At 34.4% G+C, this 27321-nt stretch overlaps 1 protein-coding gene across 1 annotated transcript; it reads left to right on the top strand.

The window, feature by feature from the left end:
- The first annotated feature begins 2113 nt into the window (after positions 1 to 2113).
- On the top strand, positions 2114 to 25562 carry LOC132748202 (uncharacterized). Its single transcript, XM_060737763.1, has 15 exons — positions 2114 to 2310; positions 4405 to 4479; positions 5701 to 5827; positions 6549 to 6657; positions 7438 to 7615; positions 8873 to 9044; positions 10088 to 10214; positions 11487 to 11599; positions 17697 to 17914; positions 18092 to 18278; positions 18677 to 18940; positions 19492 to 19851; positions 20315 to 20549; positions 24415 to 24524; positions 25155 to 25562. Exons 1-15 carry the CDS (start codon positions 2158 to 2160, stop codon positions 25526 to 25528), a joined length of 2802 nt encoding a protein of 933 aa, XP_060593746.1. The 5' UTR covers positions 2114 to 2157; the 3' UTR covers positions 25529 to 25562.
- The last annotated feature ends 1759 nt before the right edge of the window (positions 25563 to 27321 follow it).

Below are 27321 nucleotides of genomic sequence, written 5' to 3'. Positions count from 1 at the left end.
CGTTTTAACTTGTAATTGAATTATAGCCGAACCTACAATCTAACCTTTGATTCCGCCCAATGGGATTCGAACCGTTATCAATTCAATTAGTCGAAATTATTGCTGTTCATATTTTCTTCTACGCGAATACGCTATGGCCTTGTTTTTATTATGATGTATAACATTATTTATTAATAGGTAGCGTTATCTAATTATAGAAGTGTTTAGATTCCTTGAATTATTTATTAAGGCCACTTTCTTGTACAATTATGGCGATACAAGTCAATCGGATTAATAAAACATGCATTATACCGAAACAATATTGGGTTCCTGTCCTCTTCAGCTTTTAATTAATTTGTTTTGTAAGGAAAATGCACGTTCGCTGCCCATGCCCGGTTTCAGCTACATGCACTTATTATCGACATGCTTTTATACTGATTCCAAAGTATACCTATATTACAAACGAGCCGCGGAGCATCGCCGCGAAATATAGGAGGAGGATTTTTTTCTGTACATCTTACAGTTTTCTTTCTTTCTTTTATTGCGAGTATTTCTTTCTTTCTCCTTTCTGTCTTCCTCTATCTTTCTCTCGTACATTCTGAATAATTTCTCACCATTTATGTATATATATGTAGTACAATGTGCCTTCTTTTTTCATTTATATATATAGAGAGGATATTCAAGTTTTTTTCTATAAATACAGGATATATTTTCAGCGAGTGGTATGAAAATAAATAGTTCACGAGTGACAGTTGTCACGAGTGAATTATGATAATTTGCATATCACAAGATGAAAATAAATCCTGAATTAATAGGGAAAAAACTAGAATTTTTGGTTTGTTATAATTATACTTTTTTACCTTTCAAGTCATAAGACTTCTCCTTTAATTTTGTGTATTGCCTGAATTAAGAAGAAAGTAGTCCGGCAAGACACCAGTCAAAATACGGAAAATATGTTTCGCTGCAGTGAAAAATAAATCTTTACATTGAAAATACGGCAAATAAAATTACGCTTTTTATTTCATCAATATTTCTCAATTTTATTTATAAGTATGTAATAAACTTGCATAATTAGTAACTTTTTGTGGACTTTCAGCAATAATGTTTATATTTCTCAAGATAACTGCATTAAAACCGGAACACAGGACAAGAAACAAAGGAGTTACTATGCCCTAAATGACATCTTATTTACCGAACAAAACAATCACAGCGAGTCCTAAATGGTTAATAAAATATGTCACGAAAACGTAGATCTTTTTTTACTTTATTTTGCGTTACAGTTATGAATACAATGTTTAATGTTATAGTCATTTTCATTTTGAAATTTCCATGTTTTATTAAAATGGAGTATAATTTTGAAGGTATGTTTATGCAGCTTTGTGTAATAATCCAGTAGGGACAATAAAAAAAAGACGCTGAATGAGTGAACAAATATTGAATGTATTCAATGAATAAAATTATATGCACATCAAAAGCTGGTAAAATAGGATCGAAATGATAATTACAATACTGAATTCTTTTGAATGAGTGCACAACTGTCAAAACGTTATATAAGAGTAATATACATGTTTGCAGCTGTGTAAGAGTCCAATAGAGTCAGTATTGTACTCGATAATGGCCTCTTTATTGCAAATCCATTTTAACAAGTGTTTAATACTTCGAATGCAATAAGGATTTAATATTTATTTTTTGTCTTGAAAGTGAAATCGTATAGCTGCATGGAGTACAAAGTTGTTTGATATTGATATTTTGGACTAAAGCTAATATGATAAGATTAGATCCAATAATAATTTATATTGTGAGGTCACTAGGTGCTGGCAAACATTGAAAGTTTTAGAATTATATTCTATGTACCACATTTACCTAAAAGAAGTATATTGGCGGCAAAAAGTGCGGTATGGCTTTCTCGAACCGGAAGTTATTTTTTATCAACTTATTTGAATGAAAATATAATTTGAATAACATGAACTATATTCATTGATATCATTAAAATTTCTATAAATATAATATTTTCATTCAAAGACTTACAATGTACCTCAAGGACTTCCACCAAAATAAATTGTATACAGACAAACTGCTGGACTAGGGTTAAATACATCAACCGACTTTAATGTCTTTCTTCTCTATATAGCTCGCATAAAAGTCTCAAAATCCAGCCCAACAGACTTTGTACACGAAATGACGATTCCGGAAGTTGTTACCGTTGATGTTACCACTGATGTAGAAACCTTCAAATTTAATCTTAGACGTAACCGATGGCATACCCGGAATATTCCGGTCTTTACTGGTGAAGGAAACACGTGGCACTCGTACATTTTTGATATCCAGAAAGTAAGTATATGTCGCGAAGATGCATGTAAAGGTCAACACTGTAAAGGTCATATGCATATGGCGACTTTCCAGCTTTAATACTGGTTGAAGAAGAAGACCCCAGGTGCCCCTCCGTGCATTAGAATGTTTATACTAATTTATTTTAGTTCGATTGTGTTGGAAGCTATGAGCTTGTTGAAACACTCTAGAATCCGTTCCTGGATCCTTTCCAATCCTAGATCCAAACAGTGCTAAGTAATGAATGTAAAACTTCTTGCTCAAGAAAACAACGGCTTGCCCCAGACGTGGTTTGAACCCACGCGGCCAACTATCCTTAGAATATTAGTCAGACGCGTTAACCACTCGGTCACGCCCCACCACTCTTTTCATTATTTCAGGCACGAAAGGGCACCTGAGAAGAACCACCGACTGTACGAAAGCTTCCTTTGCTTCTTTTAGGGAAATTTTAGAGCACATTGTTCGCCTAGAAACAAGATCATCAGATGCTTGCGTATTACATGCCTTTTCACCTGTGGTGTGATTTGTTCTATATACAAATTTTCATTACATAACTAGTACCCGTTTCCGAAGCGTTCCCTTGACATACCCATTGGTCCGATTTCATCGAAATAAACATTTACCGCATGGCGACCTGTATTCTACCGTTAGTCCTGCATACAGTGAGCTATTTAATGGTCTGATTCAACGCAGCTAAAGCTTAATGGAAATATATGGCAAACGAGCGCGACGAAGAAACTTGACCAGATGCTCTCGTAGAATAAGCCTTAAACATTCTCAGCGATTTGATCTTTTTGTATAAAATTACGTTTTTTGTAAACAAAAAAAGAACACGTTCACTGAGCTTTCCATGACAAGTGGATCTCGGACTTGAAAAATGACAGACAGATTCCCGCGTTTTATTCACATTTCACATATGCGGCATTCTAGTCTTCTTTCAAACTGAAATTTTTAGAAAAATCACCTGGCTTGACCTTCCTCATGGTCCGATTTCTTAGCAAACTAGCCAATGAAATATTTTAAAGGGTCTCTTTTACGACATTATAAGGTAATTTGCGCTATTTTAAGATTGGCGAGTTAGATAGATAGATAGATAGATAGATTTATTTCGGCAAATGAAGCATTTTTAAAAGAAACTATTTTCCGGAGCCACCCTGGCCTTGCAGTGTTCACTTTTCTTTGCTTATTAGGCAGTGCAATGCTTCGAATGTCCCCGTTATGGCAATATCTTGTACATGAAGGTCGTCTAAGAAACATATCATATATAGGCCAATCAGCCTACGCCTTTGTTCTTTCTGTATATTAGCTTCTAATTTTCGTAAAAAAATATCATTTTCTAGAGCCCACTAGCTTATGATGGATTCCAAACAATTGCTGTTCTTTTTGTTAAAACACGTTATGTCCCAGACGAAATCGCCGCCGGTGCTTAAATGCATATACGATGCGGGCATCTTGCAACCCTTTTTGCAGTGAGTAGGTGTAGATAGCATGCTACAATCTATCGAATGGGTCAATTTGAAACCCAGTCGGACCAATTGTAAGCTCACAGTGGGTTCTGGATAATATTGTTTTATAATAGCTTGTATTTTTTAAGCAGAAAGAGTAGGCATGCGAGCATAATCATGTGCTATATATTCTGGTATAATATAAGAGCTGCACGCCTCCATTTGATCCAAAATATTTCAAGAAAATCAAGCGTGAGAAAAATGTTCTATGATTTTAAGAAAAGTAAAACAGATCCAAGATTCAAATAATAATTTATATGTTACATGAGATGTACGTCTGATTTTGCACTTTTTATCACCATTTTTACTGCGTGACTAACGCAGTAAGGGCTATTTTTGCATATTTTGACCTTTCTTTTTTGGTAATTTACGTGGATTGTATATGTGTGGTTTGCTATGTGTAAATTACTTTTTTGTAAACTTCACAATGTTTTACTTTCAAATACATTTGACAATTACAGCTTATGAAATGATCTATTTAATGGAACTGAAAACGATAATTTTACTAGTACAATATAAATGAAATAGAAATGACTCCTTGTAGAACACCTTTTTTGTTAGTTATTGATATTTAGACATTCCTTTATTGCAGTCTGGTGTTGGAATTTATAGCGCTGACGGATCATCATTTGCACTAAAGTTCAATAAGGGCAAAGTTTTCACATGCGTAAGTCAAAAACTTTTCACTTATTCATTGACGTAACTCTTAAATACATGTATACGAATATTGACAGCTGACCTAGTGGCAAAGGTGTCTCTCTCTTAGCCAATAGTAAACATGGGTAAGAACCCTTTCTTAAATATATAAGAACGAATAGGGAGATAAGGCAAATTGATTCTTTACTCGGTAAGAGTTCAACTGAAGCACCAGTACTGGTTACTTCCCAATCTCAACACAGTAACCTCCCTTTATTTTTCTGCATTTGTTACTGTACTGATCAAGGGAAGTAACCGCTTCGAGGATGGTTCTAATGAGCTCTAAGCTGTCATTTCATTTGAGTCTTTATTGGCTTAATTGGCTCAGTATATTAATCAAAGCACTTTGGGTCTCAGAATGTCAGAAAGGTGAAGGTTGTGAGATTATTAACCAATTTGTTTTTGTATGGTGCCACCAATTTTTTCCAGCATTTTAGTTGTAGTAAATTCGCTATAAGACTTATTGCAACACTGATATTCAATCCAATGTTTTTTTGACTTAAACAAATTTGAAAAAAAAGGAGTTGCCTTAACTCCAGACCTCTCGCTTCCTAAGCCAGCGCGCAAACCCCTCGGCCACAGTGAATTTATATGTTATCAGTCTGAAGAAAACCATATTATTCTAAATTAGGGTTTGTAACGACGCTAACTGTTGTTTAACACAGATGTATATAATCATGGAGCTTACTATAAGCATGTATATCTATAAAGAATAAAACAATACTAGAAATCTTCGACCATTCGGGAATTATTTTGCTTGAAAATTAATGCGCATGTCATTTGACCATCTTTACGCAGTGATCTCCCTTGAATTTTTCGGCGTTAGTGTACATATAAAGGGAAGTAACCGCTTCAAAAATGCGGACTACTTTCGGCAGTTGCAATTAACAGCATTAGAGTCTGAAATTTCGCTACAATTATTTGTTTGGTCTGACCACGGATTTATATTACATAAATCCGTGGTCTGACGACCTAAACAAATAAAAACGGTTATAAGCACAACCGTTATTATATCTATAATACAGCACTATATGTGACGGAAAACGTACTAGTATATAAACGACATGGTTATCCAATTTAATCAATTTAACTTTGATGCAATTGCAACAACAACAAACTTTAACAAAAACATCAAAAATGTCTGTAGTTTTGCCACTAACCCTCATTTTATTTGTTGTTTTTTCCGTTACAGAAAGGAATATTTCACAAAAATAAATACGTGTACAGGATTTATCCCCATAATGTTAACGTGACGTCACATAGAATTTACAGAGCTCTCTATGACGACGACAACTTAATAATACCTGAAACCCATGCAGGTATGTTAATACATGATTATTAAGCCGTACTTGAGTTAAGTCTTTCTTCGTATTACCTTTTGTTGTCGTTATTTTTGTTTTGTTTATTTACTTATAATTTTTGTGTTGGTTTTAACTTTGGAGGAGGGGCGAGGAATATGAATGACTGTTGTGACATTATTAAAATATCTGATTTCTCATTTTTTCCCATTATGCCTCAGAAACAAATAAAGTTTTACCTCTTTAGAAAGGGTAACATGAATTTTATAAGGTTTTATGATGATTTTTAAGATGCTCAACAAGTTACCTGAAGAAAGTGGCGATCAATGTGAAATAATTTGTCATAAAAGTGGCAAAATGTAAACAAAATAGTATTTTGACGTCCATACAAAATACTTATTCACTGTAACTGTACTTATCACCAAAAAGGCAACATATGGAGAAGTCAGTTCTGGTAATTGGCCAATGAGTAATTTTTTTGATACTATAAAAGTATAACAAAATTAGAAAGCTTTTGAAAAATAAAAACAAAGCATTTCTGAGGCATAATGTGTCTTTAAACTTTCTTAAACTTTACCTTTATATTGCTAAAAGACATTCGGAACTGACATTTTGTGACTTTTGTAATAACTTATTTAAACGATTTGTATTGTATTTTGTCATTGATTCACAAAACATAAAACAACATAATTGTACATAGTAGTTTAATCACTTTCGTTGTTTGTCAATGTACTTTTTGCAGAATTTGAAATTTTACAACATATGGCGAAAATAACATCTCGAAAGAAGCGTCAAGCGCAGCTGTATGAAATAGAATTGTTAATAGTTGTGGACTACGCCCTTTTTACACAGTAAGTAGCCTAAACATGTGTTTTTACACTTAGTGCTTTTTACTTCTTTTTTTCAATTTTTTCGGTCGAAGGCTCTTTGTTTTCACCTTAACTTCCGGTTAGTATACGGGTTATTCGCCATCTGTTTACCGTTATTTACCGGATAGATAATTCATGTGGTTTGTCATTACTAAGCAATGGTCATATTTCTATATTACCAGAGCAATCGGACGTAAGCTAGTAATGGTTTACCTAGGTTTACCACGGCCGATGTCTTTTAATCTTACAGTTTCTTGGCACGATAATTTTATTAAAAGGAACTTCGCTGACTTTTTGACGTAAGGTTAAAGAGTAATTATCGGGGGTGCAAAATGAGGTTTAATGAATGTAGAAAACGATGCGCCCCCGCCGTATTACAATTGAATCTCGACCTTTCGCCTCGTTCCCCCGCTTATTAGCGTGTTTTTGCTCCGCACCCCGCCATTTTAACTTGTTGATTCTCGACATTTAGGTTGTCGGGGTCGTGGGCGAAAACACGAATTGCACAAATCAGCCACCATTGAAATATGTTTTATATGAAGACTTTTGACAGGTTATTTGCCCTATTGATAAATTGATGTTTTTTTTCTAATATAATTATCAACACCTAGCGGTTCCAGTCATAGACGACGTGGTCGTATGCTTGCAACTGTTTGTTACAGGGCCATATATATCAGTAACCTGTCGCAATTCTTCATAGCTAAACAATATTATTCATAAAACAACCGTGAGAATAATAAGTAATGTTTTTTTTTTGTATAGGGCAGCTGCCACTATTGGAATTACAGAGACTGACGTCATTGCTAGGACGTCAGAGGTGGTCGAGGACATTATACATCAATTTGCAATCATTGTTAACAGCATAGACGCACGGTTTCGAGAGATCCGAGGAGCCAACTATGTAATAAATGTTCTAATTGCTGGCATATATATAGCGCTCGTAAGTTTTAATTATTACAATGAAATTTGATATACATGTACAAATGTATATTGTAATGCAGGGAGAGACACAACCTGTATTATATAAATGTTTGTAAATTTTAAGATCATAAAGATCTTTACCCGTTTTTTTTGTTGTTGTTTCTTTTTTCGGATAAATTAGTTTTATTTGCAAAGTCACCCAAAAATTAACAGCGTTGCAACCACAGGTGTTCGGCGCGTTGATTGGCCACTACCCCCTCACCCCCACACCCACTCTACAGCCCTCATACCTCTCAAAACCATGTAAAATACAGTATTTTTCATTTGAAACATGTTTTAATATTTGGTTTATGCTTTTTATTCAATTACCTTCATTCCCCACAAAAAATAAAAAATTGATACATATATATTTAGTAAAGGTATGCAACTCGCCGCTCAATTTTCAGCACTCATCTTAATATGAACTCCATAACTTTTTTTTCACCAATTTTCAATATCTTGGTACCAAATGGTAGGGAATGGTAGGGAATTGATTACTCTTAAAGGAAAATAAGCTGTCATTACGATCATTTCAAGTTATCAGAAGATGTGTAATCTCAAAGTCACCGCAAGTGTAACTCGACAGAGACCTGACCGCTGGGTTTTCTTCAAAATTACCCGACTAAACGGCAGTTTATTCGAAATGAATGAATATTTCATTGTATTGCGCATATAAATATGATCAAATTATATTACTATTTGTAATAACTGTTCAATCAAAACAGCATATAAAACTATAACAAACCTATGTGATTTGTATTTTACATGGTTTTGAGAGGTATGAGGGCTGTAGAGTGGGTGTGGGGGTGATGGGGGGTGCGGGGGTAGTGACCAATCAACGCGCCGAACACCTATGGTATCAACCTCCTGTGAGATGGTTGCGATCGCTGCTTTTCGGTCTTTTCCGGCCAATTCCGACATAAGAAGTAGCAGCCAGACCGAGTGGTAAAGGTCGTTGGCTTAAAAACTCGAACTTTGGATTCTGTCATGTGAGGAAGCTATCCAGCCAGCTGACGGATCTTCGTTGGTTCTATTCAAGTACCCGCTCGTGCCTGAAATAATGCACGTAGGGACACCTATTTTCTTTGAACTTCCAAAACAAAAAAAAGCTGGAAAGTCGTCAAATGACTTCTACTGAGTTGATGCGATGTATAACTCAACCAAAAAGAAAGTATGCCTCGGATCTATATGTTAAAGTACATTTGTTAAAAATATGAAATTATTGTCTTGTTCATAGAATCAGAGTTCTTCACCCTGGTCCGAATCGGTCACGGAATCATCTGATCCACGTGCGGTCGTGAGTGAAAAATCAGTTAAACTATTTTCTAACTGGGTAAAAGTTCATCAACATAATTTGCCAGAATTTGACCATGCTATGGCGTTCACGGCGTATAACCTGCGAAAGGAAGGTAATTATAAGAGAATCGATGAGAAAAATGTATTGCCAATAATTCTTCTTTACTTCGTTTTAGCATATTTTAGCAAAATAAAAGAAATATAAAAAAATAAATATAAAATAGAAGAAAATACATTTAAAGTAATGTACAATTAGGTGAAATATATTTTGATGTTCATAGGATAAATTACATGGCTTGGAGCTTGTATGTGTAGTAATACAGACATGGATGCACGTGATTCAAACAGTTTGAAATAATGTCAAATTTCTATTTGAATTTTTAAATCCTCACATAGTAAGAGAACTTTAAAAAGATTATGAAATTTTTCGTCTGTATTTAAATACTGAAAATGAACTTAACTTTACGTCATTACACTCATTGACGTCGTATCGTGGCGTCCTACAATATGTAGATGAAGTGGTACACTGTAAATATCATTCAACTGTTGTCAAACCGCGAGAAATGTTTCCAAAATTAATTTTTGATCAAATCGACTAATGGTAAAATGTCTACAGGTTTTGAAAAGTAGTGTATGCCTTTTTACATAGTATTCTGAGGAACACTTATTGCATTAAAATATTCATTACATGATAAAGGTGATGTCAAGTGACGAAAATGTTGTTTTTTTTTTAAATCAAATTCTTGTCCAATGGTAGGATACTACGTCACCGCGCACCTGCAAAATGCTCCCATTCGGACGTTGGGCATCAAAGATTGGCTTTAGTACTTGATGTAATTTAAAAAACGTTTAAAGTTTTACTGTCTGGTTTAAGCCTGAAAAAGGGATACATTTTGTTTGGGATTCCGAATGGGAGCATTTAGGAAAAACAACTTTATCCCGTTTTCTGGACTAAGCTAGGCAGTAAAACATTTAACGTTTATTTAAAACTATAAAAGTACTAAAGTCAATATTTGGTGCACTGCAATTGTTTGATATTCGAACGATTTCATAGAATAAAAACATACTTTACCTTTGAGTCGACGGGATATTTGCTGATGCGCGATGACGTAGTATCCTACCATTGATGCCACAATTAAGCAATTCTCTATTTCAGGTAATCACAAGACTTTAGGGTTAGGATATACACAGAGTATGTGTACAGACAGACGGTTTTCTATTGTAGAACATCACGGAGACATTGCCTATGTGAGCTACATCGCTACGCACGAACTTGCACACAGGTATGCACTTCCGTTTCCGCTTCTTTCAGCTTCCGGTTCACCGTTGACCTACTTTTTCATTAATAGTATAAAAATAACCATCTCGTTTTGGGTTTAAAACTTAAAATTTCATGAAAAAAACAGTTCCTTGGTCTTTTAACAAACGACCAAGAAAACTTCATCTCTTGAAATACATGTATGTTCGTACACATTTTGCAGATAACGTGGTATTTCTGTTTGAAACACGAATAAAGATATTACGCGATTGTTTTCTCTTTGTAATAATGTATCTGAATATTTCATGTCAGTTTTGTTTTGTCTATAAAATAATATGGAACCAGAGGAGAGTCGGTATCTCCTTTTTTCATTAGTCTTTTTTTACAAAACGCATTGATGGGCAGGAACATGTGTCCATGTTTAATACTGTAATGTATGAGTCTTTATTGAATGTAATTTTGTTTAGCATTTTAATGAATTTTAAACTGGTAATGACAGCAATACGACTACATGTAATTCTCTATTACAAATCTCCCACGCAGTGATCTCCCTTTACAGGATTAGATCTCTACCATCAACATTTTGGTTTAAACATATTTTATTCTATATATTTACATTATGATGAACAATATTTACACAAAACATTTGGGATTGGGCAGAAAGCTATGAAAGCTTATGAGTGTCCTGTCCCATCAACATTTTCGTCAAGACTTTTGACGATATGATTTTTTTCGATTTTGATATTTATTTTAAAAAGTAAACACGGCTTTGCTAATGTTTCAAGACCGTAAGCTAAATAAAAAAATAGTTTCGGAAACATAAATACAAACAAATGTATTATGAAAATATTTTATTATCGCACCTTTTATTTCCAAAACAATGGCCGGTAATTCAAATAATTTATAATTTCGTTAGACTCTACATGTTTTTTCAATCATATCAACAGATTCGACACCACAGCTCAAGTTATAATGTCGCTGTTTATTACAGATAAAACAATTGTTCAACGATTTCTTTGGCGTATCCGCCATTTTGACACAATCATGTGATAAGTCCATCATCACGTGATTTGTAGCGAAGTTAGGGAAGTTACGTTAGTAGATTATATGTGAAATGACAGGAAATATTATAACGCTAAAACATGTTTCCTCTTATATGTGATTAGCAGAAGTATCGATAAGTCTACAAATTTTGATTAAAAAAAATTCTAGTATTCCCTATTGGCTAACTGAAATAATTTAGTAATAATTCTACTGAAATGTTATTGCGATAAAAAAGATGTGTTGACGTCATTAGTTTAGGTGCTAAACACGACGGTTACCCTGCCACAGTAATGTACGGTGATGTTGAGAAGACTTGTGAAGCAGGCGAAGGCTATATCATGTGTCCGAAAGCGTCTAAAGATCCAGGTAGATCGTATGCAAAATATTTCTGTCTTTCCTTCTTTCTTTCTTTTTTTTTATACAGTATCACCGTTGTTTATATGTAGTCTAACGACTCTATTAATGTCACATGGCGTCTTTCAAGTTTTTTGAAAGATACAAGGGCCCCTCCTCCCCCTTCTCTCCCTTCGTTCATTATCCATTATTCCAGAGGGGCAGGATCGGGCACTTGGGTACAACCCTCCTGCTGTATTAGAATTGAATTTTCTTCAAAGTTTTATTAATACTACACCACTTCATTTAAATATTCTGTCAAAGATTTTGCCTCATCCATATCAAGGTTTGCATGTCTATATAGGCTAGTAAACAAAGATCTATGTCAATATCACACCATTTGTATATGTTTTCCTTACTATGAAAGTGAAATATAAGATTAGTGTTTGTAGGCCTTAAAACTCATTTCATCCTACATATAAACTCACTAATGGGCCCCACAGAGAAGACGCAGCTATCAGCAGCCAGTGGTCATAACGAGGCATTAGCAGCTACGGTCAAGACGTATAATTGTTCTTAATTAAAGTAAAGCCTGTCGTATTTTTCACAAGTTTAAATTATTATAGTGTAATTATTTAGGACTAACAAGTGTTTCATTTGTGGATATTAATTAAGCAGTTAAGAAAAGTGTGATAAGAGGTATGTTTAATTTATTTGTATATATTTATTTTAAGTTTATACTTAAAATCGTTTACCTTTTTGTAAAAAAAAAACAAAAAAAAAAAAAAAAAAAAAAAAAAAAAAAAAAAAATTTGTTTGATATGTTTGATGTCTGAACACCACAGACAATATATACATTTGTAGATATACATTTTATAACAACAATATTTATTAGCCAATTTTGTCTGAACACTGCTGCCAAATCCGAAAAAAAAAAATGTCTGAACACCACAGGCAAAACAAGATACAGTGTTCGTAATCATGCTTATCCAAACACCATGGAAAAGCAAAAATTGTCTGAACACCACAGACAAAAGACTCATTTGTTCGTAATGAAATCATGCTTATCCAAACACCATGGAAAAGCTAAAGCTGTCTGAACACCACAGACAAAAGACTCATTTGTTCGTAATGAAATCATGCTTATCCAAACACCATGGAAAAGCTTAAATTGTCTGAACACCACAGACAAAAGATACATTTGTTCGTAATTATGCTTATTCAAACACCATGGAAAAGCTAAAATGGTCTGAACACCACAGACAAAAGACTCATTTGTTCGTAATTATGCTTATCCAAACACCATGGAAAAGCTAAAATGGTCTGAACATAACAGACAAATTATATATTTGTTTGCAATAGGGCGTGTTCATACAACATGACATAATAATAATAATAAAATAATAGATAATAAATAAATAAAAAAAAAAATAAAATAAAAAAAAAAAAAAAAAAAAAAATCAGGCGTCTTGCATATCACAGAGGGACGAATTAATGATTTATGTAGATATCTATTTGACGGCGTTATTTACGCCTGACTGCGATTAAATTCTAATCGTTTATATATGTTTCTACTTCATTTTATTGCTTAAATGGACTGCTGCTAGAAATGTTTAAAAAACCTTTTTTTAGGATCATGGCCGACGATCAAGAGGTCGGAAACAACCAGTCCAATATTCCCAATATATTTGAAAAATTCGGGACACTTGCAGGATCTTCTAGTCAGTTAGAAGACATCCAAAATGCAATAAAAGGTTTAACGGATTCTCTGACTGAAATGAGGTCTGACGTTAATTCTTTGAAAAGAACTGCAGTTACCTGCGAAGAAACATCAACTTCGAAACGTTTTTGCACGAGGATGATTCAGGCTCAGATGACGAAAGCGTGGGAGATTTTTTCACCGAATCTGGGGTCACCGACGGAAATGAGGATGATGATGATGATGAATTCTGCATGGTGGATTTCTTCGAGGATGCCTCAGAAACAGGAGCGGCGATAAGTGACAAACTAGCCACTTTGAGCAATAAAGCTTTGCAGGTACAACCGAAAGAAGAAAAAATAAAGGAACTTTTGGACACACACAAGAGGCCTAACAATGTAGAATTTCTACAAGTACCTTTGGTGAATGAGCAGTTGTGGCGACAGTTGCCATCTCAAGTCAAAGCACAGGATTTTCTGTTGCAGAGGACACAGAAATTTTTTTCGTCTGCTTTGGTTCCGGTATTGAAGACCATGGATGAGTTAAAGACAGATGGACGACCAAAAATGAAAGAGTTGATTGGAAATACTTTCAAACTGTTAACCAATGCTTTTGTCACTACTTCTCAGATGAGACGTGACAGGATAAAGAAAGAACTTCTCCCGCTTTATAGGCCAATTTGTTCAGCAAACCAATCTGCCACTCATCTGTTTGGCGATAAAGTAGATGAAGAACTTAAAAAGTTAAGGGACAATAAGCAGCAACTTACATGTACTTCCAGGCGTTCTTTTTTAGGGAAACGCCAGGGCATGGCGACCCTGGTACCTCAGCACAAACGGAAAACATGCACTCAATTCACAGGGCAACATGAATTTCAATCTACAGCGACGACGTCAAAATCACAATTACAGAACAAAACAGCAGAAAAAGAATACTTTCCAATCAAGAGCACAGAAAAATTAATATCCGAAGTAAGTAATCATAATATGAAATATTCCTCTACCATTATAAATACTTCACTCAATTTTCGGGCGGGGAAGACCAGAATGGCGTTGAATGAGTGGAGAAAAATAACCAAAGATAAATGAATACTAGAAACTGTAGACGGTTATCGGGTACAGCTGTCAGCAACTCCTTTTCAGTATAAAATTCCAAAACCATTTAATTTTAAAGAAAACGAAAAACAAGCAATACAGTTTGAAATTACACGTTTTTTAAATCAAGGAATACTAGAACTTGCAGACGAAAACTTGGACGGAGAATACATTTCGAATATATTCACAAGACCAAAATCAGACGGACGGATTAGAATTATTTTGAATTTAAAATCTTTCAATAGCAACTACGTCAGCAAAATACATTTTAAAATGGAAACTTTGGGGTCAGTGACCACAGCAATGAGGAAAAATTGTTATTTCGGCAAGGTCGACATTTCTGATGCTTTTTACACTATACCTATATACGAACGGGACAGACGGTATTTTCGTTTCTTTTTCGAAGGTGTAAAATATCAATTTACAGCGCTTGTGATGGGATTTGCAAAAAGCCCTATGATATTCACTAAAACTGATGAAGCCAGTTTTTTCTCATTTAAGAGCGCGGGGTCATTTAAGTTCAATTTACATCGACGACGCATGTTTGCAAGGTCAGTCATACTCCGCCTGTGCTCGAAATATCAGCGAAACAATTGATTTATTAGACAAGTTAGGATTTACAATTTCAATGGGTAAATCTGTCCTGGTTCCGTCGAAAAAGATTGTATTTTTGGGATTTGTGCTGTGCTCTAAAACAATGACAATAAGATTAACAAAGGAAAAATGTGATGATATCACAGAGCTTTGCAATAACAAAATAACATGCCGGCGAATAACAATTCAAAAATTTTCAAAGATTATTGGAAAACTGGTTGCAGCATCACCGGGGGTTATGCATGCTCCGTTGTACATAAAACCTTTAGAACGACATAAGGAAAGGGAACTGAAAAACCATAAGGGTAATTTTAATAGTTTTTTTACAATCACGCCAGATATTTTGGAAAATTTGCGATGGTGGATTACTCATATACATTCATGTTTCAAAAGTATTACATTGCCTGACCCGAATAACATTATGTTTACTGATTCTTCGGGACATATGTGGGGCGCGTATGATAAAACAGAAAATAGACGAACAAATGGTTTTTGGTCGGCGGAAGAACAAAATCAACATATCAATGTGTTTGAATTAAAAGCGTGTCAAGTTGGGCTATTGTCGCTTTTTAAACACAACAGAAATATCTATATAAAACTTTATATGGATAACACTACGAGTGTATCATACATAAATAATTACGGGGGAAGAATAGATTCATTGAATAAAATTGCACGCGATATCTGGCATTGGTGTATTCAAAGAAACATTTTGTTGTCAGCACATCATGTATCGGGGTCATTGAACCGCACGGCAGACAAACTGAGTCGTACTGGAAATGAAGATTTAGAATGGAGTATATCACCTGAGATGTTCACAGCAATTTGTCGGTCTTTCCCGTCCTTAAATATAGATTTATTTGCATCTCGCTTAAATAACAAGTTTCCGACGTATGTTTCAAGACAACCTGACCCAAATGCTTTTGCTATAGACGCTTTTTCATTCTCATGGCATGATAATTGTTATTATTGTTTTCCACCTTTCAGTGTAATAGGCAGGGTCCTGCAAAAAGTAGAAATAGATCAAACAGATCTACTGTGTTTAGTAGCACCAATATGGCCTGCACAGACATGGTGGCCGACATTAATACAACTTATTGTTGCACCATGCCTTCTACTTCAGCACCCTCAGGACATCCTTACGTTGTGCCATCGACCGGGAAAGAAACACCCATTAAAAAGATGAGGCTGGCGCTTTTTCCCTTATCAGGAAAGCGCTTGAAGATAGAGGGATTTCAAATGAAGCTCAGCAGATTATCATTAATTCGTGGCGGAGAACAACCAGGAAACAGTATCAAACATATCTTAAACAATGGTTTCATTTCTGTGAAGGGAAACACGATCCCTTTAAACCCCTTGTAGCAACAGTGATAGCATTTTTGTCTCACCTATATTCAAAAGGGATAACCTACAGTGCGATTGGTATTGCCAGATCAGCAATTTGTGGGTTTGTTAAGATAACTTCAAACGTAGATTTCAGCAATAATAACCTGATATCACGGTTCATGAAAGGTGTATTTAACACAAGGCCGGCACTTCCGAGATATAAAGAGATATGGGATGTGCGAACAGTTTTAGATTTTTTATCAAAAACAGAAAATGATACATTATTATTTTTGGCTGGAAAATTAAGCATGTTGTTTTTATTGTTGTCAGCTCAGCGGTGTCAAACACTCCATCTCATTTGTTTGGAAGACATTAATATTTCAGACGAAAGATTGATAATAAACACTCCACATTTATTAAAAACATCGAAACCTGGTCGGCATCAGACACCCTTTTTGTTTGACAGTTTTAAATCAGATAAACGCTTGTGTATTGTCAGCGTCATTAGTGGGTATTTACAGAGAACGAAAGACCTCAGAAATACCAATAAATTACTGATATCAACGGTCAAGCCTCATGGGGCCGTTTCAAAACAAACAATTTGTCGCTGGATTAAGCTAATTATGCACAAAGCTGGGGTGCATAAATCATTCAAACCACATAGCACGCGCGCTGCTGCGTCTTCAATCGCACACATGCGTGGAGTCCCGTTACAGACGATAATTGAATCAGCGGGATGGAGCAATGCTAAGACATTCGCTAAATATTATGATAAACCAGTATCATATACCAATGGAAAATCTATGCAGGCTATCATAGATATTGCTAATTAGAGTGTATAATAATGGGAAAAAAAAGAAAACTGTAGTGATAATAATAATTATAGCTATATTTAATTACTTTCTATATAGTTGTGCATGGCATTTATATTCTGTAAAAATGATTTTACCGAATTGCAGAATACAAAAAGACCTTTATGTCTTGAAATTAAATCGTTGTTCTTCATAATAACATGAAAGATAAATATTTACTATGGCGTTGGATGGCAAGTAATGTCCTTTCCAAAATATCGCAAAAAGGACTCTAAAATCTCTGTGGGGCCCATTAGTGAGTTTATATGTAGGATGAAATTAAATGATTAAGCTAGACTTACCTGTAAGGTGAAGGTTAATCATGATTTCATCCACATAAAACTCACTAAGGGCTCACACACCCAACCCGCTACCTCCCCGTTTAAACTGATATTTTTGCGATATTATTCGGCATTACTTACTCTAAAATATGACCACTGGCTGCTGATAGCTGCGTCTTCTCTGTGTGAGCCCTTAGTGAGTTTTATGTGGATGAAATCATGATTAACCTTCACCTTACAGGTAAGTCTAGCTTAATCATTTAATTTTAAACTTGTCTCTTTCAGAAGCTCATCAAAAAAGATGGCGGTTTTCGGATTGCAGTGTCTTATATTTTGACTTTTTCTTAGATTATCTAAACGAGAATAAAACTAACTGTTTGACACAGCGTTCTTCGTGGTACGGCGGACAAGATTCTGTGCTATTTATAGATATTGAGTCACGTGCTTATAGCCCGGATGAGCAATGTGAAAGGAGACATGGAGCTGGATCTGTCTTAAACAGGGTAAACATTGAGCTTACATTTTATGATGGCAATCTTCTTCTGTGTTAGCCAACTATAACTGCATTATTGACACTTAATTGCCGAAAAGTTACTAAAAAATACAAAAAGTTATCCAAATTCTTAACGTTATATTTTATTGCAGCAGTTCAATATGGTTGCATAATTTTCTAATTTTAGAAAGAAATCAGTAAAAACTCGAGCAGCATTTGTCATAGAATCCCGTGTACCAACCCAGATGGAAAAGACTCCCCCATATCGATGCTGCCACTCGAAGGCACAAATTGTGGACACAACAAAGTTTGCCATTATGGCCAATGTGTTGATGGTGACCAGAGCATGCGTATTAAGAAAGAACAACAAGACGGTAATTACATTTTGCTGATGTAAATCGAGATTGTTAAGTCAAATTATTGTTTTCATGTGGACTACTCAAACTTTTTTTAAATGCATTATGTTATTATAATATAGAGGTATTTTTTTTTAAAATAGGCGGGAACCTACTTCTGCATCTATATTACATGTACTTACGAAAGACCGGTAGGGGCATTATAACGTCAAGAAAAAAAAAATTAGCTTTCCAGCTTGTTGAAATCGCGAAATCATGAACTTATGAAATTGAGATGACAAATTCATGAAATTTAAATCGTCAATTCGTGAGGTTGAAATCATGAATTTGTGTAGTTGCAATCGTAATTCATGAAGTCAAAATGTCACCACCGATATTCCGTATATACTTTATAATGATATTTTTGTTCCTTCCAGATGACTGCATATTCGGTGATCACCCTGGTTTAATAGCAGAGACAGGTTTGACGTGTCAAGAGCTATTGGGGGCACCTAAATTTGCCTATAGATGCTATACTTATGCAAAGGAATGTTGTGACACGTGTTCTTGGTACCGCAGAAAGCAAAGTGTCGTAGAACAAACGTGTATGTATGGCGATAAGAAAGAGTCATGTTCACTAGATGACTGCGATACAGATTTATGTTGCGAAACGTGCGCCATACATTCAGGAAAACTAAAAAGTAAGTATATTTTAGGCTCTATTCACGCTATGATCATATACTTAATCTACCTGACGTTATGAAGACAGGTAGGCATTTAGTTTATACGAATTTATTCCAGTTCGATTGTGTTTGAACACTGTCGAATCCGTTTCTGGCTTAATTAAATAGATATGAAATATTATTATTTAATTTCAGAGTAAATTGAATGGAAAAGCGTTTAATTTGAGAAATGATCATCAGATGTATAATATAAATTATAATAACATAGTAGTGGGCCTTCTTGGGGAGTCCGTATTTTACTGCTATATAAATGAAAGATTTGAACTTTATCAGAATCTCTGTGTGTAGCTTCACAGGAATTATCATAATATGATCTAATATATAAAGCCATAAATCTAGTAGATCTATCTTTATATAGTTTTATTTTTTACGATCATCTAATTATGTAAAAAACTGGTTTTAATGTAACAAGAAATTCAAGGCTAAGTGCTTGTGTTGAGTCAGAAACGAAAGCAAAATTATTTTCTCTTATTTATTTCACTCATATTTCGATCGTTGTTTTTTTTCAGAATGTCCATCATTAAATGCTCCACTCCAAGGATTCATGTCGTTTAACACAGATACAAACAGCTATGGAACAGTCGCCAAATTTTCTTGCAAGCCTGGTTACCATGTGAACGGAAATAGAACTGCTAGATGTTTACAGGAAGGTTTTTGGGATTCTACGGCCCCAACTTGCATAGAGGGATGTTTAGTGTCAGAATTACCACCACAGACATACATTGAAAATGGTCGTAAAGAGGACGTTTTTAAAATTGGTTCACACGTAAAAATATTATGTCAGAACGGGTTTGAGATAGACGGTGACGCCGTTCTGAAATGCAAAAACGATTCTTTTTGGAGTAGCGCTATACCAAAATGTATTTTAGGTATGTTAACACATTCCGAAAATAGAACAATTTACCGCTATAAAATAAAACTTTTTTCTTCAAATCATTAGCGAACTAGCATTCTTTAATTAGCTAATGTGCTTGAAATAATGGTTCGGACGGCATGATTTTAACAGTATTTCGTCTTTACGTCGTATATAAAATGACGTCTGTCCATTTCAAATTGAAAACACTGTAACTATGATTTAAAACAACAATATAAATATAGTTCATATATATCAATTATGGGTCATTGCACAATAATATTAAATTATTTAAAACAAACGACACTATTTAGTGATATTTGATACAAATATGATTGTTCGTTTTTCAGTTGTGTGTATGTTTCAGATATAAACATTATTTACTTAATTATTACTTTTGTTTTCCTAACGCGCTTTTAAGATCTATTATTTTACTGGATAGTATGCTCAAAATGTTTTTTTTTCTTCTATATCAACAGCTTTCACATCACCGGAAGTGATATTTGTACGTGAAAATTTACCGTCTGCTGCCATAGTACATCAGTTGAGGACAGGAAATTTGTCGTCTGCGTACCGTTTGTTGTTTTACTCTACTTCCGGTTTTAAGGTGACGAAAGATGGCGCTGTTCTTGTAGACGATGGCTACGAGATTGATTATGAAAATGTCAAGAAATATTATCTTATAGTAGAAGCCACAAGTTCTGTTGATAAAAGGTATAGTATGCATTTTGCAAATAGAGTAAGCTCAAAATGAACCATACAAAAAAAATTCAACAGAGCGTTTCTTATTTTGTTTGGGTTTAAAGTAACAGGTACACCGTGATTGTCATACGTCGTCGTCTATTTTCTTGTCGGGTGGTTCATGTATTCCTACTTGAATACTGTTGAATCACCTTAGGATATGTGGCCTGCTTTTTAAATTTTCTTTTGACGTCTTATCTGTGATATGCAGGCTTCACATCCTCTGTTCCCCTTTGAAAATTCCATTTTATTTAGTTCCGCCCATTGTTTTCTCGTTTAGGCGCACACATTTTTGGGGAGGCTATGCCGACCCAATGTTAATAACTGTCTGTCAAATCTTACTGCCGCGGTAATCAGGTCAAAAAATAGTACCTTGATTTTTTCTAAGCTGACTCATCACTCATCACAGACATTTACAATATGAAAATATTTTCATTCTTTAATTTCATATCTGCAATTTGTAAAGATAATAATTCTCTGAAAAAGTCTTGATTTTTGTTTAAATCACTACTCCGTGACGTCATACTGCCGCGGTAATCAGGTCAAAAAATAGTACCTTGATTTTTTCTAAGCTGACTCATCACTCATCACAGACATTTACAATATGAAATATTTTCATTCTTTAATTTCATATCTGCAATTTGTAAAGATAATAATTCTCTGAAAAAGTCTTGATTTTTGTTTAAATCACTACTCCGTGACGTCATACTGCCGCGGTAATCAGGTTTAGGCATACATACGTACGTCTGTAATAAATAGTTCTGGTATGAAAACCCTTCAAAATAATAACTTTATCAATATTTTTTTAACAAAAAGCATAAATGAAAATTTATAAGTAAATGCTTTAATTCAGTGGCAAATATTCTTTATTATTTTTGATAACAATTTTCCAATTACTACGCAGCGACCAACTGTTTATGACGGGTCATTAACTAGAACGTTGCAACACCGTATTCTCAATATCATGCATGTTCTTTTTTTTGTTATAAACTATTAATAGTCCTTAATATTTTTTAAAGACAAATAATTGTAAACTGTCGCTTACATCAGAGACATGGATCATGCTTGCGTGATAACTAAGGAAAACTAACTTATTTGTACACCCCAGGAGGCTGTACGCGGAAAACGCTCATAAACCGCTAAATCATATAGCTGTTTAGTAAATATTTTGCATACATTTAACTAAAAATTCACTGATGGTGATGAACATATAGTTTGAAAACATTATATTCTTTAACCATTATCGCCGAAAAAAAACTATTTAACTACAAAACCCCTAAGGACCTCCGACAAAATTCCAGCACAATATTACATTTTACATTAGCAAAATAAAAAAAGCAATACTTATATTTTCATCTTACATAATTCATTAATCAAACTTTTAACATAAAAGTATCTTTGTCAATTGACAGATCCCTACTCTGATCTTTTATTTGTATAGGAATAAATTTAAACATGTGCTCTTTTGTTTAGGAATATTTTGTAGTGAAAGTCTTATATATTCACTAATCTCATAATTAGAATTAGACAGGTCAGGAATTTATACAAACAGTTGTTTAGTTAACTATGCTCATTTTAATCCCAATAGAAACATTCAAATATTTGTGGTAAAAAACATGACCAAAGTACCTAGTAGTCGTTTACCCGGTGGTGATCCCATTAAACTGATTATAGATTCGAATTGATTAGAAAACACAAATAGAAACATGTGTTTCCGTACAACAAAATCGGAAGTAAAGTGAACAGTTAATTGACAGAAATATGTGGTCAAATATGTTTTAACAAGGAAATAATTATTTCAGAGAAAGACGCAAAGATCAGTATGACCCCGTATTGTGTAATTAGAAAGTTTATTCAATTCTAGGGCATACATCATAATTTGATAGTCCATGTGTAATAAAATTCAAATTTTCAATACAGATTATGAGATACATAAAAAATATTAAAGAATAAGAAGCTTTAATTAAAAAACAAAAACAAAAAAACAAAAAACAAAAAAAACCGCATACATATACAAATTACTTACAGTCGAGCATCGGGAAGTCATTAACATATCTTACGAAACTTTAATTTAAAACCGATATTTGCGCGCGCTGAAGTGATTAATGTTTATTTGAAAAATAAAAAAAAAGAACTTTTATGGTTGTGTTCTAAAAATAATGGGCGGCATAAGAGGAATTTCTTATTCATTTTACAACACTTGAAAAATTACTACAGAAAATGTGTTGTTGTTTTGTTTTCAACAAAAGTGTGTGTGTTTTAAGTTTATTTATACTCGGCGCCGGAATAACCATATGTCCGAGATTATAGCATCTGGGACGTCTTTTTCAAGCAGATTCTTCCTGGAAGCCCATTCTTCGTTCTTTGGTGGTAAAGGAGACGACAATACCGTCAAGGCATCAACTTTCTGACTGACGACAACAAAAACGGCATCTATTAGCGCCAAACCTCCAGAGTAAGTCACGACAGGTCAACCAATCACCTCTGGTACTTATGATGACTTGACTATGACCTTCCGTGTGCCTTCTCCGCGACGTGCACGCCTCTGGAGGTATTTTTGGAGAAGTTTCAACAAAAACTTCCAAAACACGCCATTTATAACACCATTCATAGCACTGACGGCTTCGATGTTCTCATCTATTTGCGGGAAATGGTCGACAGGGAAAACCCTACGTAATAACCGCACACCCTGTTAACAACAGATTTTCCGCAGTATATATTTCAAGCTAGTGAGGTTTAAAAATACACGTAGAATCTATCGATTAACTACCATAAGTTGGTTGAGTGTTGGCGGTAAAAAAAGAAGATATAACTTCCTGATCAATTTTCACTTAGGTTGATTCAGTTTTGAATAAGCTTTGCAGAGATGTATTTTTTCAAGAAATATTTAGCTTTAATATTATCCGACGCCGTCAGTAATGAAATGGGATTAATTTTCTGAAACGTGATTTTATTCGAGATTTGCTTCTGGAGAAGACAACCTTCTGTCCGTAGAGCATGAATATTAATACTCATCACAAGACAGTATCTTATTGATCTCAATTATGGTACATCTAAACGTGTATAATTTTTATGTTCAATAAAAATGTTGCATCACTTGCAGTTGTTATTATCATTCAATAATATTAAAATGACATAAAGTATTTATGATGAACAGTCCTAGAATATTTTGATAAGGAACCGTCAGTTGTAAAATGTTATTGTTATCTGATAATGAACAGTCGTCATACTTGCTGGTATGTCATTTATTATTGACAGTTTAGGTTTTTCAAAATTTGCATGATTAACAGTCCGAATGTAGACCTCAATTAAATGTTCTGGAATATTAACAAAATGAATAGTCAACCACATTAACCATATATATGAATGGTTGAACACAACAGTAGGGATAAATAGCGCAATGTGCATATCTTTTTATTTTGGTAGCATATTTTAAGCAAAAAGAAAAGAAACTATAAGTCTGAAACATTCTCTCATAGCCTCCCCATCAGTACATTCAGTGCTTTGATTTTACTTGGGGACCGGACCATATGCCGCTTTTCATGGAATGACACGTGACATATTGAAGGTTCCATGATAACCGCCATATGAACACATCTTCGGATGTTTCAAAATTGTACCAGTTCATGTTAAATGTTGAATGCTGCTTAAGCTGGTGCTAGGGGGCGTGGGCGGTAGTTTGCACTTTACAGTACCGTCCATGAACAGGCTCAATCAAACCGAGCCTGCAACATTTTCAGTTTTGCCGTTTTGGGCTTTCTTTGAGGATTCTTATTTTCTCTTTTTCATAACTTTTAGGAACATATGTTTTATCAATAACTATGTTTTCTATTTTTAGATTTAAAGTTCGACAGAGGCTCGAGATTATCGTGCAGGACGTGAACGAGTTCAAGCCCTCATTTCCGTTACAGGAATATTGTATCTTTCTTGAAGAACCTTACATAAAGGGTAAATATATCATTATTTGTCTTCCGGTACTTTATGGTAAATTATCTAATAATTGTGATCTTTGTAACAGTGAGGCCATTGACCGATCATAGATAGGGTCTTTTTTTAAACTACATTTAGTAACAGTGTTTGAAAAAAATATCTCAGTTGATTGAAGAATTACATTAACTTTTTTTTTGTAAATGCATGATTTTTTTATACTGTTATTTTGAAAAAAAGCAGCAACAGATATCTTGTACACAAAAGAGAAAAGCATGATTGATATATGTCTTCCTTAAATCACACATACAGTAAATTGTTTGTTGTTGTTTTTGCTGTTGTTGTTTCGCACATATAATAACTTGCTTCGCATTTGATTTTATCCGGAACTCGGCAAATGTTGGGTTTTCCGAGCTACCCCCCCCCCCCCATCGGTACATACAAAAAATACCTTTAAAGTTTTCACGATGCACTACCGGTGCACTACCGTTCACAATGGATTAGTCAACCTGTTGCGCTTATTTTCGAAGTGTAAACGTAAACGGTTATTTATACTTTCAGATTATCTGGGGGAAAAAACAACATATTCTTAATTCCAGAGTAAGTCTTACTTTCAGCTCTACAATAGAATGAGTTTTTATTCTATTTTAGGAATGGTGGTTTTCAAACATTCTGCAACAGACCGTGACGCTTCCGGTTCAAACATTTCTTACCACATTCGAAATGCAGAATCGGAAATAGCCGAAATCTTCCGAATAGATACGGAAACAGGAATTATAGAAGTTGCGAACGCAAACCTGCTTGGTTTTTCAGACAGCAATATTTATACCTTGCAAATTGAAGCTGTGGATACCGGAAGTCCGCAACTGACTGGTACATGTGTTGTGCAAGTTCGAACTGGTCTCCACTGCCCGCAAAATGGTGCAAAGAGTTCTTTTAATATTACTTCGGAAATATTTTTAACAATATTGTATATCTGTATTTATAACATTTTCGTATTTTATCTTCTTTTTAAACGTAGGTGATTAAAAATGCCTGTATGAAAAGCTTTCCTCAGGAAGAAATTACAAATGTATATATTTATAATCAAATATTTATTAAGCTATATATTTTTCTAAATATTTTATCATGAGGTGTAGTATTCGAACAGAATTTATAAGAATTTTTTATTTTACCATGCGCATGCTGTTAAAGTTGAGAAATAAGTAAATTTGTTATTCAAAGATAGCATTTCAACAATTATCTCCGAATTTGCAATTAAAGTTATTAATGATAATTGTAATTGCCGGGTGTTTTTTCCTTGTTCTATTCGTTAAAACAAAGGCATGAAAACTGATTTTTTTAAGAAAATAAATGAAAAAAAAGTACTGACATTATTATTTTGTATATCAGACTTGATTTTTTAGTGTTTGCAACGTTTCTTGAATTGTGACTTAACTTAATTTGAACGGTTACATACATTAGCTTTAATTGTATCGTTGCTTAAATTGCACTGTAACTTAAATTGCCCCGTAACTTAAATTTTACCGTAACTTAGAAAAACTACATCACACCGTACAATCAAATGGGCAGACAACCGTTCAACCGTCGACAAACGTATGGGAAATGTAAGCACAAAAATGGGGAATGTAATCACAAACATATGGAGAATGTAATTACAAAAAACAAACTGGGAATGTAATCACAAACATATGGGGAATGTAAGCACAAACATACGGGGAATGTAATCACAAACATATGGGAAATGTACGCACAAACATACGGGGAATGTTATCACAAACAAACAGGGAATGTAAGCACAAGCATATGGGAAATGTAAGCACAAACATACGGGAAAATGTAATCACAAACATACAAGGAATGTAATCACAAACATACAAGGAATGTAATCACAAAGAATCAGGGAATGTAAGCACAAACATACGGGAAATGTAATCACAAACATACAAGGAATGTAATCACAAAGAATCAGGGAATGTAAGCATAAACATACAGGAAATGTAAACACAAACATACGAAATATGTTAGCACAACTATACGGGGAATGTAAGCACAAACATACAGGAAATATTTCCACAGGTCAGTCACACATTGGAACATGGCTAGCTGATATTCCTGTTTACCCAGACGAAAGACAGTGCAGAACGGTAATTAAATTATCAAAATTAATGTACCTAGGTTACAAATTTTCGCCCTTAAATACCTGTTAATTCGACTCTAAAATCCGGTTTATATTGTTAATAATTTAAACCGTAACCACCGTTCATTTTGCACGTGAAAACCGGGTATATAATGAAACTATGGATTTTAAATTGAATTTATTGTCCTTTATATAGGATACAAAAAGCATGTTAATGTTACTGTTGTTTTGCTGATTTATACCCGCAAAATTATGCTACGTTGTTTAATGTGAGGTTGAATTACAACAAACTATTTTAGATATTGGTATGTATGTTTCACTTTTTAATTTCATGGAAAATAAACACACCACTGTGTTGCTTTTTCAATTCTCGTTATGGCTGAGGGGTTAAGCATTTGGTGGTGGTGGTGATGTCGGTAGTTTTCACTCTGGATCAAGACAGTAAGCCACATTTACCCATGAGCCCTCACCCTCCCCCCCCCCCCAGGAAAATTGTAAAATGCCCACTGCCCTTCAGAATATAGATTACCCCTTGTTGACATTTTGCGACGCCCCGCCCCGCCTGCCCTCCTCCACCCCTTTCTTTTAATATAAATGCCACTTGAGTTTATCAAAACCTTTATTGCAATTTACCTCTTACTTTAAAAGACAAGTTTCGAAATAAGTACATGTATAAAA

The sequence above is a fragment of the Ruditapes philippinarum genome, unplaced genomic scaffold, assembly GCF_026571515.1.
Source record: "Ruditapes philippinarum isolate M1 unplaced genomic scaffold, ASM2657151v2 ctg4857_1_1_1_1, whole genome shotgun sequence".
NCBI lineage: Eukaryota > Metazoa > Mollusca > Bivalvia > Venerida > Veneridae > Ruditapes > Ruditapes philippinarum.
Note: the sequence above shows the minus strand (reverse complement) of the source record. Positions and strands in the feature narration are given on the sequence as shown.

Excerpts from the sequence above, each read along its gene's own strand:
- LOC132748202 (XM_060737763.1), top strand. The coding sequence starts at position 2,158 with ATGACGATTCCGGAAGTTGTTACCGTTGATGTTACCACTGATGTAGAA. Across the intron at positions 10,215-11,486 it reads ACGCACGAACTTGCACACAG|TTTAGGTGCTAAACACGACG; the intron begins GTATGCACTTCC and ends TGACGTCATTAG. Across the intron at positions 20,550-24,414 it reads ACAAGTTCTGTTGATAAAAG|ATTTAAAGTTCGACAGAGGC; the intron begins GTATAGTATGCA and ends TTCTATTTTTAG.